Here is a 16,953-nt window from a genome sequence, read left to right on the forward strand (position 1 = left end):
AATAGAGGATACGTTGTGACAAACCTTCAGTTGTGGAAAGTAATAGGTCTGTAGGGGGTTTTCGGTCTCTGAATGCTCCTGCTAATTGACAGCAAGCAGTTTTAACTTGCTTCTTTAGATGTCTTGTGGTAAAACGACGGATGAAGCATTTTCCCACCTGCGTCTCCTCGGCTCTCTGGGGGGGGGAAGGGAAATTTATACAATGAATAAAGCTGACTGGAGAAGAAACGAGGGAACCTGTCAGTGCAGAGCGGCACAGCGGCGAGGTCCGGTGGGACTGCGGAGATCTCTCACCTCCTTCAAGCTTTGCTGGCAACGAGCCTCCGTTTATTGCTTGGAGGACATAGATACAGATGGGATTGGGATAAATAATGGACTACATTTCTGTGGGGTACCACTGCTCCCGCTGTGCCGTCACACATGAGCTGAACGCTGCTCAACCACATCAGAAACGGCAGTTCCCTAATAAAGGCGTGTTATGAGGCTAGCTTCACGCTACGGCCTGCCGGATCTCTCTGCATTCCCGCATTGCCGTCACCGTCCAACCCCAGTAACTATAATGTGGACAGGCAGAGATCCGGCCGCAACCCGCAGATATACAGAGAATGGGCCGCTGGATATTAAGCGCTAGTGTGAACAGAGCAGATAATATTGCAGGTCAGCAAGTGTAGCCTCTCTGCCGGCTGTGTCTGCTGCTCCACCGCCAGAATACAGGCTGCACCAAACAGCACCTATTGCAGGAATCGCAGAGCCAGAGAAAAGATTTGATTACCTTGTAGTCCTGTATAGCCATACATCGATCTTGGCGGGACAGGACTACCATCTAACAGTTAGAGGGGGGCCTCCCGATTCTCCCCTGAGAGGAGACAAGGACTGTGCGGTTGGATATCAACATGCCCAATCCTTTTGTTCAATGGGAGGTGTCTGGCAGCGGCTTTCTTTCCTCTTCCTATTCAGGACACATGCATGCTCAGCCCAGCTGAGTGTGCATGTGTACGGGGTCCAGAAAAGACAGCTCAACTAGTATTGGGCCAACAGCTTAAGGCTCCATTCACACGTCCGTGGTGTGTTGCGGACCCGCAAATTGCGGATCCACAACACACCCGCCCGCCACCCCTATAGAAATGCCTATTCTTGTCCGCAAGCTGCGGACAAGAATAGGACATGTTCTATCTTTTGCGGAGCTGCGGACCTGAAGATCGGGGCCGCGCTCCGCAAATGCGGATGCTGACAGCACACTGTGTGCTGGCCGCATCCATTCCGTCCCCATAGAAAATTAATGGGTCCGCACCCATTTGCGGACGTTTGAATGGAGCCTAGGGGGGTTATACAACCCCTAAAACACCTCCCCAAATGCCCGGACCCCTCACACAGATTGTACTTACCTTGCTCTCCGGCACCCCCCGTCGCTCCTGACGCTAGGGAGGTTCATTCCTGTCGCGGCCTGCTATTGGCTGAAACCCCCCTGCGCGCAAGACGGTGAGATACAGCAGCGGCCATGCGGGTGCTGTGAAGCAAGGTAAGTGCAGTCTTTTAGGGAGGCGTTTTAGGGGTTAAAGGCATGTTTAAGGTGGAATGCCCATCGCATGAGGGCAGTGACTGCAGTGACAAGGCTATAGGAGGGAATTGCTGGACTGGCAATACCATAATATAGCTGGCAGACTTACAATTTAAAAGAAAATTTCACTTTGGGGCAATCTTTAAGAATTGGCAATCGGATTGCCATAGTCATGTGACAGGAGCCGGGACCCCCAACTGCCCTTTAAAACTGTATTTGGCTTGGCATGTTTTTTTTTTCTTCAACAGAGCGGAAGATAAGTGGTTGTCCGATTAGTTTGGAGCTGCTTATCTCTGATGGTTCGAAGGAGCCGATGCCACCCCATGATACCCAGGAGTGGATCCTTTAATTACATCTACATAACATTCATACCCATCCCCTCCTGGACCCTTAATCCCCAGCCCCGGCCCAACTGCACACCCCTCCCCCGCCTAGCGCAGAGTCAGATAGGAAATAGACTGCGATTATGATGGAATAAAGTGGATATCACAGGTCAGGAAGCATCTCGTCCCCCGTCCATCCCTGTACTTTGCTGCAGTTTAACCTCGGCGGGTGCACGAGTCCTGTGTGCACATTACGAGCGGCACGGAGAATGGGGATTAACTGCCTGACTCTGGGGAGTTCCCATCAGATCCGGAGGAGATCACCTCTGCCCTCTATTACTGGAGATGCTGCAGATCCGGAGCTGGGTGGGGGGGGGACTTCAAATCATTGCGCCCGAGACCCAGGGCGGACCTGCATATATAGAATACAGAGGATCCATGAATATTGGATCACCTACCAATTTTGTCTAACAATACGCAGTCAGCACTGCTGTATACAGATGCAGCAGAGCTGAGCGCGACAATGCTCGGATTATGTGGTGTGTAGTCTGCGATACCGCACAGCACTGCGGCTAAAACTGTGACGTTATGAGTAACACGGAACAGTTCAATTACAATTTCAACCCTGCTACATCTGGCATTTGTTGCCATTTGTTGGGTGCACGGGTCACCGTCTCCCCCAACATCGCTACTCCGTTCTACTGGTGACCTCCAATTTATTCCCATTCTCTTCCTCACTTAGATCACATGAGAGGATAGGTCACCCCTGCTTAAAGGGCATCTGTCAGCAGTTTTGTACCTATGACACCGGCTGACCTGTTACATGTGCGATTGGCAGCTGAAGACCTGTCTGTCCCATGTTCATATGTGCCTGCATTGCTGAGAAAAATGAAGTTTTAATATATGCAAATGATCCTCTAGGAGCAACGGGGGCGTTACTGTTACACCTGGAGGCTCCGCTCTCTCTGCAACTGCCGCGCCCTCTGCACTTTGTCAGAGAAAACATCATCACACCTGGTCCTGTCAATCAAAGGGCGCAGTAGTTGCAGAGGGAGCTGAGTCTCTAGGTGTAATGGTAACGCCCCCGTTGCTCCTAGAGGCTCATTTGCATATTATAAAACATCATTTTTCTCAGCAATGCAGGCACATATGAACATGGGATCAACACGGACGCCTTCAGAGTGCACATGTAACAGGTCAGCCAGTGTCTTAGGTACAAATCTGCTGACAGATGCCCTTTAACACTCCAGAAGCACAGATTTGTGTCCCATGCTGATCATTTGTTATAATGCATGCCCTTTAAATACTCTGTGCTGCTGGAGGACCCTGCTCCGACGTGTGACTCTTGCTTGTCCTCATACCCCTCTTCAATAACCCTGAAACACGCAAACCCTGTACTCACTAATTTCAACTCACTGCCCCCACAGGATCAGCACACCCCAGAAATACTCTGTGCTGCTGTGACTATTCCACTGAGTGATGTCAATAGACTCTCATATCACGTCCACTGTCTAAAGGAGGGAAAGTGAGCAGCATTGTATGCTCATGGGAATATGCAGAGCTCTAGTGCACCCCCTACTGGCACCACAACACAGCACAGTATGTTAGATCGGTCGATGTCTGAGTGCTGGGACCCCCACTGCTCATGAGAAAGGGGGTCCCTTGCTCCTCATGTGAATGGGGTCAAGGTCAAGCATGCATGCTGCCACTCCATTCATCTCTATGGGACTGCCAGAGATAGCGGAGTTTGAATGACGTGGCAGCGTGCATGCTTGTCTGACACTCCACTCAACAGGTGGACATGGGACGCCCGTGCTCGTGATCAGTGGGGGTCAAACCTCCATCGATCTAATGTTTATCCCCTAACCGGAGGCTCAGGGATAACATGTGGTGACTGGAATACCCCTTTAAGGAGCAGAGCAGCTAATAAATGATTAAACAAACACACAGCCGGAGTGCAGTGCGGGTCAAAGCTCTAGTAAAGGCCACCCCTGAACACCAGCCGCATTTCCAGGACAATTATTAGCTTATGATAACCATCACCTGCCGCTGAAAAGGGAAATATCTCCAGGAGACCAGATTCAAGAAAAAGGTTCTACTGCTAACTCCAACCTGTTCATCCTGGGCTACCTGATTCATGAGTACAATGTTATGGACATCTTTGAGGGCAATTTTTTTTTTATTACTGCATTGTACTCATTCAGCTAAAAATACTTTTTTCAATTGGTCTTTATTAAAAAATAGGAATTAGACTTACCGGTAATTCGGTTTCCAGAGATTCCCTCATGACAGCACAACAGGAGGTTGTTCCCCACACACGGAGGCAAGTGGCAGCCGGCCACGCACGGAGGCAAGTGGCAGCCGGCCACGCACGGAGGCAAGTGGCAGCCGGCCACGCACGGAGGCACGTGTCAGCAGGCCACGCACGGAGGCACGTGTCAGCAGGCCACGCACGGAGGCACGTGTCAGCAGGCCACGCACGGAGGCACGTGTCAGCAGGCCACGCACGGAGGCACGTGTCAGCAGGCCACGCACGGAGGCACGTGTCAGCAGGCCACGCACGGAGGCACGTGTCAGCAGGCCACGCACGGAGGCACGTGTCAGCAGGCTTTTTTTACACCGTTTAACAAAAACCGGGGTACCGGGCTGCTAAAGGACCTCTACCACGAGAGGTGTTAGCAAGGCTATCCAAGACCTGGAAGGAGAGGCCGGACACTCCCCGATCCTAGTCTAAGAATTAGGCCCTAAAAATTCTTGTAAAATCTCTTTAACCCTAGAGCAGGGAACCTCTCTGCGTCTACTCCCTGAACGGACAGGAAGAACACTGGTGGGTGGAGGTGGGAGGGACCTTTTAACTTGTCCCAGGAAGGTCAAAGGGGAACAACCTCCTGTTGTGCTGTCATGAGGGATGAGCTGGAAATTTTTAATCTTTTTTCCTGTACAGCTTTGAGATTCTCTGTCTTTGCTCTGTGCCGTCACCTCTGATAAATACTCATTATAGCTCAATTCTTATCTTAGTGATAAGAATGTGGCTTAAGTAAGTGTTGATGACCTTTTAGTAATTTAGTGAGAAAGGTTATTAGATGACTGGTACAAAGCGAAAGTACTTTTCTCAAAGGTAGACAGTTAACCCTTTCTGACAGAACGGCTGAATATTTTTAATTAAGACCAATTGGGAAAATTATCCTTAGCCCCAAATGAGTAAAATGCAATCATAAAAAAAAAATGTCCTTGAAGGTGTACATAGCCTTTAACCACCTCAGCCCCCAGTGCTTAAACACCCTGAAAGACCAGGCCACTTTTTACACTTCTGACCTACACTACTTTCACCGTTTATTGCTCGGTCATGCAACTTACCACCCAAATGAATTTTACCTCCTTTTCTTCTCACTAATAGAGCTTTCATTTGGTGGTATTTCATTGCTGCTGACATTTTTACTTTTTTTGTTATTAATCGAAATTTAACGATTTTTTTGCAAAAAAATGACATTTTTCACTTTCAGTTGTAAAATTTTGCAAAAAAAACGACATCCATATAGAAATTTTGCTCTAAATTTATTGTTCTATATGTCTTTGATTAAAAAAAAATGTTTGGGTAAAAAAAAAATGGTTTGGGTAAAAGTTATAGCGTTTACAAACTATGGTACAAAAATGTGAATTTCCGCATTTTGAAGCAGCTCTGACTTTCTGAGCACCTGTCATGTTTCCTGAGGTCCTACAATGCCCAGACAGTACAAACACCCCACAAATGACCCCATTTCGGAAAGTACACACCCTAAGGTATTCACTGATGGGCATAGTGAGTTCATAGAACTTTTTATTTTTTGTCACAAGTTAGCGGAAAATGATGATTTTTTTCTTTTTTTTTTTTTTTCTTACAAAGTCTCATATTCCACTAACTTGTGACAAAAAATAAAAACTTCCATGAACTCACTATGCCCATCAGCGAATACCCTGGGGTCTCTTCTTTCCAAAATGGGGTCACTTGTGGGGTAGTTATACTGCCCTGGCATTCTAGGGGCCCAAATGTGTGGTAAGGAGTTTGAAATCAAATTCTGTAAAAAATGACGAGTGAAATCCGAAAGGTGCTCTTTGGAATGTGGGCCCCTTTGCCCATCTAGGCTGCAAAAAAGTGTCACACATCTGGTATCTCTGTATTCAGGAGAAGTTGGGGAATGTGTTTTGGGGTGTCTTTTTACATATACCCATGCTGGGTGAGATAAATATCTTGGTCAAATGCCAACTTTGTATAAAAAAATGGGAAAAGTTGTCTTTTGCCAAGATATTTCTCTCACCCAGCATGGGTATATGTAAAATGACACCCCAAAACACATTCCCCACCTTCTCCTGAGTACGGAGATACCAGATGTGTGACACTTTTTTGCAGCCTAGGTGGGCAAAGGGGCCCATATTCCAAAGAGCACCTTTCGGATTTCACTCGTCATTTTTTACAGAATTTGATTTCAAACTCCTTACCACACATTTGGGCCCCTAGAATGCCAGGGCAGTATAACTACCCCACAAGTGACCCCATTTTGGAAAGAAGAGACCCCAGGGTATTCGCTGATGGGCATAGTGAGTTCATGGAAGTTTTTATTTTTTGTCACAAGTTAGTGGAATATGAGACTTTGTATGAAAAAAAATAAAAAAAATAAAAATCATCATTTTCCACTAACTTGTGACAAAAAATAAAAAATTCTAGGAACTTGCCATGCCCCTCACGGAATACCTTGGGGTGTCTTCTTTCCAAAATGGGGTCACTTGTGGGGTAGTTATACTGCCCTGGCATTTTCCAGGGGCCCTAATGTGTGGTAAGTAGGTAAATGACCAGTGAAATCCGAAAGGTGCTCTTTGGAATGTGGGCCCCTTTGCCCACCTAGGCTGCAAAAAAGTGTCACACATCTGGTATCGCCGTATTCAGGAGACGTTGGGGAATGTGTTTTGGGGTGTCTTTTTACATATACCCATGCTGGGTGAGAGAAATATCTTGGCAAAAGACAACTTTTTCCATTTTTTTATACAAAGTTGGCATTTGACCAAGATATTTATCTCACCCAGCATGGGTATATGTAAAATGACACCCCAAAACACATTGCCCAACTTCTCCTGAGTACGGCGATACCAGATGTGTGACACTTTTTTGCAGCCTAGATGCGCAAAGGGGCCCAAATTCCTTTTAGGAGGGCATTTTTAGACATTTGGATACCAGACTTCTTCTCACGCTTTGGGGCCCCTAGAATGCCAGGGCAGTATAAATACCCCACATGTGACCCCATTTTGGAAAGAAGACACCCCAAGGTATTCAATGAGGGGCATGGCGAGTTCATAGAAATTTTTTTTTTTTGGCACAAGTTAGCGGAAATTGATATTTTTTATTTTTTTCTCACAAAGTCTCCCGTTCCGCTAACTTGGGACAAAAATTTCAATCTTTCATGGACTCAATATGCCCCTCACGGAATACCTGGGGGTGTCTTCTTTCCGAAATGGGGTCACATGTGGGGTATTTATACTGCCCTGGCATTCTAGGGGCCCTAAAGCGTGAGAAGAAGTCTGGAATATAAATGTCTAAAAAATTTTACGCATTTGGATTCCGTGAGGGGTATGGTGAGTTCATGTGAGATTTTATTTTTTGTCACAAGTTAGTGGAATATGTGACTTTGTAAGAAAAAATAAAAAATTCCGCTAACTTGGGCCAAAAAAAAGACTGAATGGAGCCTTACAGAGGGGTGATCAATGACAGGGGGGTGATCAATGACAGGGGGGTGATCAATGACAGGGGGGGTGATCAATGACAGGGGGGTGATCAGGGAGTCTATATGGGGTGATCACCCAACTGTCATTGATCACCCCCCTGTAAGGCTGCATTCAGACGTCCGTATGATTTTTACGGATCCGATCAGTCTATCAGTGGATCCGTAAAAATCATGCGGACATCTGAATGGAGCTTTACAGGGGGGTGATCAATGACAGAGGGGTAATCAATGACAGGGGGGTGATCAGGGAGTCTATATGGGGTGATCACCTCCGTCATTGATCACTCCCCTGTAAGGCTGCATTCAGACGTCCGTATGATTTTTACGGATCCGATCAGTCTATCAGTGGATCCGTAAAAATCATGCGGACATCTGAATGGAGCTTTACAGGGGGGTGATCAATGACAGAGGGGTAATCAATGACAGGGGGGTGATCAGGGAGTCTATATGGGGTGATCACCACAGTCATTGATCACTCCCCTGTAAGGCTGCATTCAGACGTCCGTATGATTTTTACGGATCCGATCAGTCTATCAGTGGATCCGTAAAAATCATGCGGACATCTGAATGGAGCTTTACAGGGGGGTGATCAATGACAGAGGGGTAATCAATGACAGGGGGGTGATCAGGGAGTCTATATGGGGTGATCACCACAGTCATTGATCACTCCCCTGTAAGGCTGCATTCAGACGTCCGTATGATTTTTACGGATCCGATCAGTCTATCAGTGGATCCGTAAAAATCATGCGGACATCTGAATGGAGCTTTACAGGGGGGGTGATCAATGACAGAGGGGTAATCAATGACAGGGGGGTGATCAGGGAGTCTATATGGGGTGATCACCTCCGTCATTGATCACTCCCCTGTAAGGCTGCATTCAGACGTCCGTATGATTTTTACGGATCCGATCAGTCTATCAGTGGATCCGTAAAAATCATGCGGACATCTGAATGGAGCTTTACAGGGGGTGATCAATGACAGAGGGGTAATCAATGACAGGGGGGTGATCAGGGAGTCTATATGGGGTGATCACCACAGTCATTGATCACTCCCCTGTAAGGCTGCATTCAGACGTCCGTATGATTTTTACGGATCCGATCAGTCTATCAGTGGATCCGTAAAAATCATGCGGACATCTGAATGGAGCTTTACAGGGGGGTGATCAATGACAGGGGGGTAATCAATGACAGGGGGGTGATCAGGGAGTCTATATGGGGTGATCACCACAGTCATTGATCACGCCCCTGTAAGGCTTCATTCAGACGTCCGGATGCGTTTTGCGGATCCGATCCATCTATCAGTGGATCCGTAAAAATCATGCGGACATCTGAATGGAGCTTTACAGGGGGGTGATCAATGACAGGGGGGTAATCAATGACAGGGGGGTGATCAGGGAGTCTATATGGGGTGATCAGGGGTGATCAAGGGCTAATAAGGGGTTAATAAGTGACGGGGGGGGGGGTGTAGTGTAGTGGTGCTTGGTGCAACATATTACTGAGCTGCCTGTGTCCTCTGGTGGTCGATCCAAACAAAGGGGACCACCAGAGGACCAGGTAGCAGGTATATTAGACGCTGATATCAAAACAGCGTCTAATATACCTGTTAGGGGTTAAAAAAATCACATCTCCAGCCTGCCAGCGAACGATCGCTGCTGGCAGGCTGGAGATCCACTCGCTTACCTTCCGATCCTGTGAACGCGCGCGCCTGTGTGCGCGCGTTCACAGGAAATCTCGCGTCTCGCGAGAGGACGCACCGGCGCGTCCACCCAGAACAACAGGACCGCCGCAAAGACGCAATCCTGCGTACGGCGGTCCTGAGGAGGTTAAAGGGCATCTCTCAGCAGATTTGTCCCTATGACACTGCCTGACCTGTTACATGTGCACTTGGCAGCTGAAGGCATCTGTGTTGGTCCCATGTTCATATGTGCCCGCATTGCTGAGGAAAATAATGTTTTATTATATGCAAATGATCCTCTAGGAGCAACGGGGGCGTTACCATTACACCTAAAGGTTGTGCTCTCTCTGCAACTGCAGGGCCAGGTGTGATGATGTTTTCACTATCTGGCCCTGTCAGTCAAAGTGAAGAGGGTGCGGCAGATGCAGAGAGAGCGGAGCCTCTAGGTGTAATGGTAACGCCCCCGTTGCTCTTAGAGGCTTATTTGCATATATTGAAACTTCATTTTTCTCAGCAATGCGGGCACATATGAACACGGGACCAACACAGATGCCTTCAGCTGCCAAGTGCACATGTAACAGGTCAGACAGTTTCATAGGTAAAAAGCTGCTGACAGATGCCCTTTAACCACCTCCGGACCGCTGTACGCACAGACGCGTCCTGGAGGTGGTTGATTGATTCCGAGTGGACGCGCCGGCGCGTCCTCTCGCGATGGCCGAGATTTCCTGTGAACGTGCGCACACAGGCGCGCGCGCTCACAGGAACGGAAGGTAAGAAAGTGGATCTCCAGCCTGCCAGCGGCGATCGTTCGCTGGCAGGCTGGAGATGTGATTTTTTTAACCCCTAACAGGTATATTAGACGCTGTTTTGATAACAGCGTCTAATATACCTGCTACCTGGTCCTCTGGTGGTCCCCTTTGTTTGGATCGACCACCAGAGGACACAGGTAGCTCAGTAATATGTTGCACCAAGCACCACACTACACTACACCCCCCCCGTCACTTATTAACCCCTTATTCACCCTTGATCACCCCTGATCACCCCATATAGACTCCCTGATCACCCCCCTGTCATTGATTACCCCCCTGTCATTGATCACACCCCTGTAAAGCTCCATTCAGACGTCCGCATGATTTTTACGGATCCACTGATAGATGGATCGGATCCGCAAAACGCACACGGACGTCTGAATGGAGCCTTACAGGGGCGTGATCAATGACTGTGGTGATCACCCCATATAGACTCCCTGATCACCCCCCTGTCATTGATCACCCCCCTGTCATTGATCACCCCCCTGTAAGGCTTCATTCAGACATTTTTTTGGCCCAAGTTAGCGGAAAAATTTTTTTTTTTCTTACAAAGTCTCATATTCCACTAACTTGTGTCAAAAAATTAAATCTCACATGAACTCACCATACCCCTCACGGAATCCAAATGCGTAAAATTTTTTAGACATTTATATTCCAGACTTCTTCTCACGCTTTAGGGCCCCTAGAATGCCAGGGCAGTATAAATACCCCACATGTGACCCCATTTCGGAAAGAAGACACCCCCAGGTATTCCGTGAGGGGCATATTGAGTCCATGAAAGATTGAAATTTTTGTCCCAAGTTAGCGGAAAGGGAGACTTTTTTGCAGCCTAGGTGGGCAAAGGGGCCCATATTCCAAAGAGCACCTTTCGGATTTCACAGGTCATTTACCTACTTACCACACATTAGGGCCCCTGGAAAATGCCAGGGCAGTATAACTACCCCACAAGTGACCCCATTTTGGAAAGAAGACACCCCAAGATATTCCGTGAGGGGCATGGCGAGTTCCTAGAATTTTTTATTTTTTGTCACAAGTTAGTGGAAAATGATGATTTTTTTTTAATTTATTTTTTTCTTACAAAGTCTCATATTCCACTAACTTGTGACAAAAAATAAAAACTTCCATGAACTCACTATGCCCATCAGCGAATACCTTGGGGTGTCTTCTTTCCAAAATGGGGTCACTTGTGGGGTAGTTATACTGCCCTGGCATTCTAGGGGCCCAAATGTGTGGTAAGGAGTTTGAAATCAAATTCTGTAAAAAATGACCAGTGAAATCCGAAAGGTGCTCTTTGGAATATGGGCCCCTATGCCCACCTAGGCTGCAAAAAAGTGTCACACATCTGGTATCTCCGTACTCAGGAGAAGTTGGGGAATGTGTTTTGGGGTGTCATTTTACATATACCCATGCTAGGTGAGAGAAATATCTTGGCAAAAGACAACTTTTCCCATTTTTTATACAAAGTTGGCATTTGACCAAGATATTTATCTCACCCAGCATGGGTATATGTAAAAAGACACCCCAAAACACATTCCTCAACTTCTCCTGAATACAGAGATACCAGATGTGTGACACTTTTTTGCAGCCTAGGTGGGCAAAGGGGCCCATATTCCAAAGAGCACCTTTCGGATTTCACTGGTCATTTTTTACAGAATTTGATTTCAAACTCCTTACCACACATTTGGGCCCCTAGAATGCCAGGGCAGTATAACTACCCCACAAGTGACCCCATTTTGGAAAGAAGAGACCCCAAGGTATTTCGTGATGGGCATAGTGAGTTCATAGAACTTTTTATTTTTTGTCACAAGTTAGTGGAATATGAGACTTTGTAAGAAAAAAAAAAAAAAAAAAAATCATCATTTTCCGCTAACTTGTGACAAAAAATAAAAAGTTCTATGAACTCACTATGCCCATCAGCGAATACCTTAGGGTGTCTACTTTCCGAAATGGGGTCATTTGTGGGGTGTTTGTACTGTCTGGGCATTGTAGAACCTCAGGAAACATGACAGGTGCTCAGAAAGTCAGAGCTGCTTCAAAAAGCGGAAATTCACATTTTTGTACCATAGTTTGTAAACGCTATAACTTTTACCCAAACCATTTTTTTATTTTACCCAAACATTTTTTTTTATCAAAGACATGTAGAACAATAAATTTAGAGCAAAATTTATATATGGATCTCGTTTTTTTTTGCAAAATTTTACAACTGAAAGTGAAAAATGTCATTTTTTTGCAAAAAAATCGTTAAATTTCGATTAATAACAAAAAAAGTAAAAATGTCAGCAGCAATGAAATACCACCAAATGAAAGCTCTATTAGTGAGAAGAAAAGGAGGTAAAATTCATTTGGGTGGTAAGTTGCATGACGGAGCAATAAACGGTGAAAGTAGTGTAGGTCAGAAGTGTAAAAAGTGGCCTGGTCTTTCAGGGTGTTTAAGCTAGCGGGGCTGAGGTGGTTAAGGACTACAGGGCAAGGAGAAGAGTGTACAGGTGTAGATTCCATTCTGGGTGACGGTCCCTATGGGCGCTGTAATGGCTGCAAGTAGTGGTTGTCCCAGGCTGGGTCTCCTCACCTTGTCGATGTGTGGGTGCCAGTATTCGTCATGTGTGGTTTTGGCTTCGGAGCTGTTCATCCGGGAGAAGAAGGTGGGTTTGGTCAGATACAAAGAGGCGGCGTCGAGATCGAACGTTCTGGTGATCTCCTGCTGGATTCTGCGCCGCACGTTACTACAGAAAAACAAAGAAAACAACATATGTATAATTACCACCATGGACACAGAGTATGGCAGCTTCCTTTTACACACCAGGGTCTGTACAGTGGTCTGACACAGAAATGTTCTGCTGCAGTGCATTGTGGGAGAGGTAGTGTTCCCACCAGGTACTGTATTAGGGGAGTGAAGTGGGCATGCTCCGCTGTGTTGCACTGTGGGAGATGTAGTGTTCATACCTGCCGCTATACAGTGTAATAAAACAACTCCTGGATAGAGAGCACACACTAAAGACTGCAGCGCCAGATTGATCGCCCTAATTACAGCGGCCCCAGCTCTGCTTCGTCTGGATGATCACATGAAATCTAGGGTGCTAATCAGCTTAATTAAACAGGAAGTGAGTCTGTAAGCAAGCCAGCGGCAGGCTGAGTAATGACACCGCCAACGCCTCGTTACTCCAGGGTCTATTACAGACACTTAGTGCCAGTCAATACTAATGGTCTGCACCTAATCGCCGTCCCCAAGAGACTGGACGCCACCTTTCTGACATGGAACTTGTACTGGATGTGTGTAAAAGGATCACTGTCGTAGTCATTAAAGGCTCATGCACAGGGCCGTTGATTGGCAGTTCCGCGCATTGTGGACCGCAATTTGCGGTCCCCAATGCACAGGCAACATCCGCGCGGCTGCCTCTGATGGATCCAGACCTATTCTGGGTCTGTGGTGGGTCCGCACCGCAATACCGCTGTTTGAGGGCCGCAATACAGGCACGGCCGTGTGCATGATAAGAACATGTCACCCAGCCACAGGATAGGTTATAAGTACCTGATATGGTGGGGTCCCCCAATCGATCACAAGAACGGGTTACCCTGAGTCACCCAAGTGAACGAATCGTCGGTCACCCCGCCTTACTAGTGATCACCCACATTATAGTGATCAGTGGGGGTCCCAGTGGTCGTAGCCCACCCATCAGATATACTGTGGCTAGGTGAGAAGTTGTTATAGTGAGACAACTATACAGCTAAAGGGGCCCTCTGGTTTAGACAACCTCTACCTATAATCTGTATAAGGGTATAAGGATATGACATAGGAGAGTCCCCCACTCAGGACCCCCTAGGTGACAGGGGGCAGGGGTCTTAATGCCTGTCTGATAAACCAGAATTTTTTTTCATCTTCTTATGGAAATTTTACCATGTTTAGAAAAATTGCAAGGTGCAAACTAATCCAAACACATGCAGTAAGATTCCTTTAAAGGGGTTGTCCGAGTTATTTTCTTGTTCTTTCTATGTTCCTAACTGGGCAAATGTGACAGCTTTCCAATTAACTCACTTTATCTGCAGTGCCTGGTTTCTCAGATTTCACTGAGGGTCACATGACCTGTGATGTCAGCTTCTCTCCCTGCTCTGATAAAGTTCATTTACAAGCCTGTAAAGGAGAAGTCACTGTGCTGGCCACGCCCCCTCTTCACTGCCGGGCTGTCTGCTCTCTCCTAGGATTCTTAACCCCTTCAGCTGCACAGACTGGGTAGCAGCAGGCAGTGACAATTCTGGGCACAGGAGCTGACAGACTAGAGAGAGCATTGCACAAGAAGGTAGGGGAAAGATCCTGTGTGTATTTGCAGTGTCATTATACAGCTGGGACTTATAGTTCTACACTTACTAGTTGCTGTTGATTCTCCCAGCAGGGAGACATATCACTCAGGGCAGCTCTTCTATCTACTCCCTTAGCAGTGTCATCATACAGCTGGGACTTGTAGTTCTACACATACAACTTGCTGCTGAGTCTCCCAGCAGGCAGACATGTCACTCAGGGCAGCACTTGTAGCCACTCCCTTTGCAGAGCAGGGGGAGGGGCAGAGGTTGTTTTTATTGCATGTAAACAAAGGGCCAGAAAAGAACCAGGGAAATGAGGAAATATATATTTTTTTTGTTGCATAAAACTTGCTTAGCTTAGTTATATATTGCTGCCCATCAGATTTTCAGTGCTATATATTTTTTTTTCATAACTTGGACAACCCCTTTAAAGGGAACCTGTCACCAGGATTTTGTGTATAGAGCTGAGGACATGGGTTGCTAGATCGCCGCTAGCCCATCCGCAATACCCAGTCCCCATAGCTCTGTGTGCTTTTATTGTGTAAAACAAACTGATTTGATCCATATGCAAATTAACCTGAGATGAGTCCTGTCCCTGACTCCTCTCACATATAGGACTCATCTCAGGGTAATTTTCATATGTATCAAATCAGGTTTTTTTACACAATAAAAGCACACAGAGCTATGGGGACTGGGTATTGCGGATGTGCTAGTGGCCATCTAGCAACCCATGTCCTCAGCTTTATACCCAAAATCCCGGTGACAGGTTCCCTTTAATCCGCCATGACTCGACTTGCTAAGTGCTGGACTTTTAGATAATCTAGGTTACAGAAATGTCTACGGCGCTCACTTGTTAGAGTACAGAACCCTTCACCACAGAAATCTGCTACTATAAGGGCTCATTCACACAGTGGCACTTGCCAGGGGAATTCTGGCACTGCCACCACTCCAAAATTCTGGCGGCAGCCTCGTGGTGTCTGCCTCCCATTGTTTTCAATGGGGGCAGCACTGCAGTTCGCGGTCCGTTGGTTTAAAGCAGTGACCGCACCAAAAAGAACACATCCCTTCTTGGTGCGGTGTCCGGATGGACGCTGCTTGAAGCCACAGCGGGTGTCCAGTTCAAAGTGAACAGCAGCAGCAGTTTCTGCCACGGAGTACATGGCGGATTCTTACAGCGTTAAAATCCACCGTGTGAATGTACGCTAACGATGTGTTATAATCAGGGGAGTCTCAGGTACTGGAAATGAGTGCTGGATCGTCAGGGTTTCAAATGCCGGATTACAGGACTTTCACCGAGCAATTCAATGAAGGAAACACAGATTTTACCGATACAGCTGAAAATCCTCCTCGGTCACAATCTCTTTCATCTGCTCTCCATAATACCTGTGAAAGGAAGAATTATAAGTGTGAATGAAGTGAGGGTTTCCTGATACAAAAGCACCAAATCTAGTCGTTATAGAGCAGTGATGGCTAACCTCCGAGTTCTGAGAACAGCCAAGCAAGTTTACATCTTGGGAGTCGTAGTTTTTTACCACAGCTGGAGTGCCGGAGGTTAGCCATCACAGTTATAGGGTCAGCAACCTCTGGCACTCCTTCTGTTGGGAAACTACAACTCCCAGCATGCACTGTTCACGTCTATGGTAGTACAGAGAACAACCATAGTTGGGAGTTGAACTTTCACAACGGCTGGGTGTCGGAAATCACTATCCCTGGTATAGGGAATGCCCAGGATTAGATAAACATGGCTGCCTTCTTTTAGAAACCTTCCCATGGGTTGTGTGCGGCACTGTGGCTTAACTCCATTCTCTTCAATGTGGCTGAACTGAAATACCAGGCACAACCTGCTGACAGGGGTGGCGCTGTTTCCACCAGAAAGGTTTTTCTAACTCTATGAAACTGTTAGAGACTATGATCACTTTAAAAATCCTAGACATGAGCTTTCCCCGAGGGCTGAGAGGGAAGGAGATCCTGAGAATTTCTGATGAGAAAATGATGGATTTTGCAGGCTTGCCAGGCCATTTTCAGGTGAACGGCACAATCTATCTTCTGTGTCTGAGCTTTATTCATTCATGCAAGTTATTATAGGGCATAATTGGTAATAAATCACCACAGAACGGTAGTAGATGTAGCACAGGGAGGCAGGGGTTCCGGGGTCACAGGAAGGGGATATACAGTATATACAAGGAAGATACCGGGAGAGCATGCAGATTATTGTCACCCGAGCCCCAAAATGCAGTGGGACCAGACAGCACCTGAATGTGCATGGGGGGCTAAAAAAAATCACTAAAATTCTAAAAAAAATATTAAAATGCGTGCCAAAACATGGGTTTCAATTACATTCATTTATACAAAAATAAATGCCCCCTTTTAAACTCAAGGTTCAAAAGTTTACTAGTGTGAAGACTGTGCGGACGTCATGAAGGTGACCCACGTCTCAAGGGGGCAGGGGGGACAGAGATAGAAGTCTGGAGAAGAGCAAAATGAAAGGAGATTTGGGGTGAAGGGAAAAATGAGAATCTGAGGGGGGGAAAGTGAAACAC

At 46.8% G+C, this 16,953-nt stretch overlaps 1 protein-coding gene across 2 annotated transcripts in view; it reads right to left on the minus strand.

Annotated features, from left to right (window-relative positions):
• The window catches only part of OGFOD3 (2-oxoglutarate and iron dependent oxygenase domain containing 3), a 130,462-nt gene that overhangs the window by 83,472 nt on the left and 30,037 nt on the right, over window positions 1-16,953 (minus strand). For both annotated transcript variants that reach the window (XM_040437510.1, XM_040437511.1), the window contains exons 6-7: window positions 15,740-15,796; window positions 12,687-12,840 (exon numbers count right to left, since the gene is read on the minus strand). In XM_040437510.1, coding sequence (XP_040293444.1) covers window positions 12,687-12,840; window positions 15,740-15,796 — 211 coding nt within the window. The remainder of the gene's footprint in view (window positions 1-12,686; window positions 12,841-15,739; window positions 15,797-16,953) is intronic.

Source organism: Bufo bufo, chromosome 6, assembly GCF_905171765.1.
Source record: "Bufo bufo chromosome 6, aBufBuf1.1, whole genome shotgun sequence".
Classification (NCBI taxonomy): domain Eukaryota; kingdom Metazoa; phylum Chordata; class Amphibia; order Anura; family Bufonidae; genus Bufo; species Bufo bufo.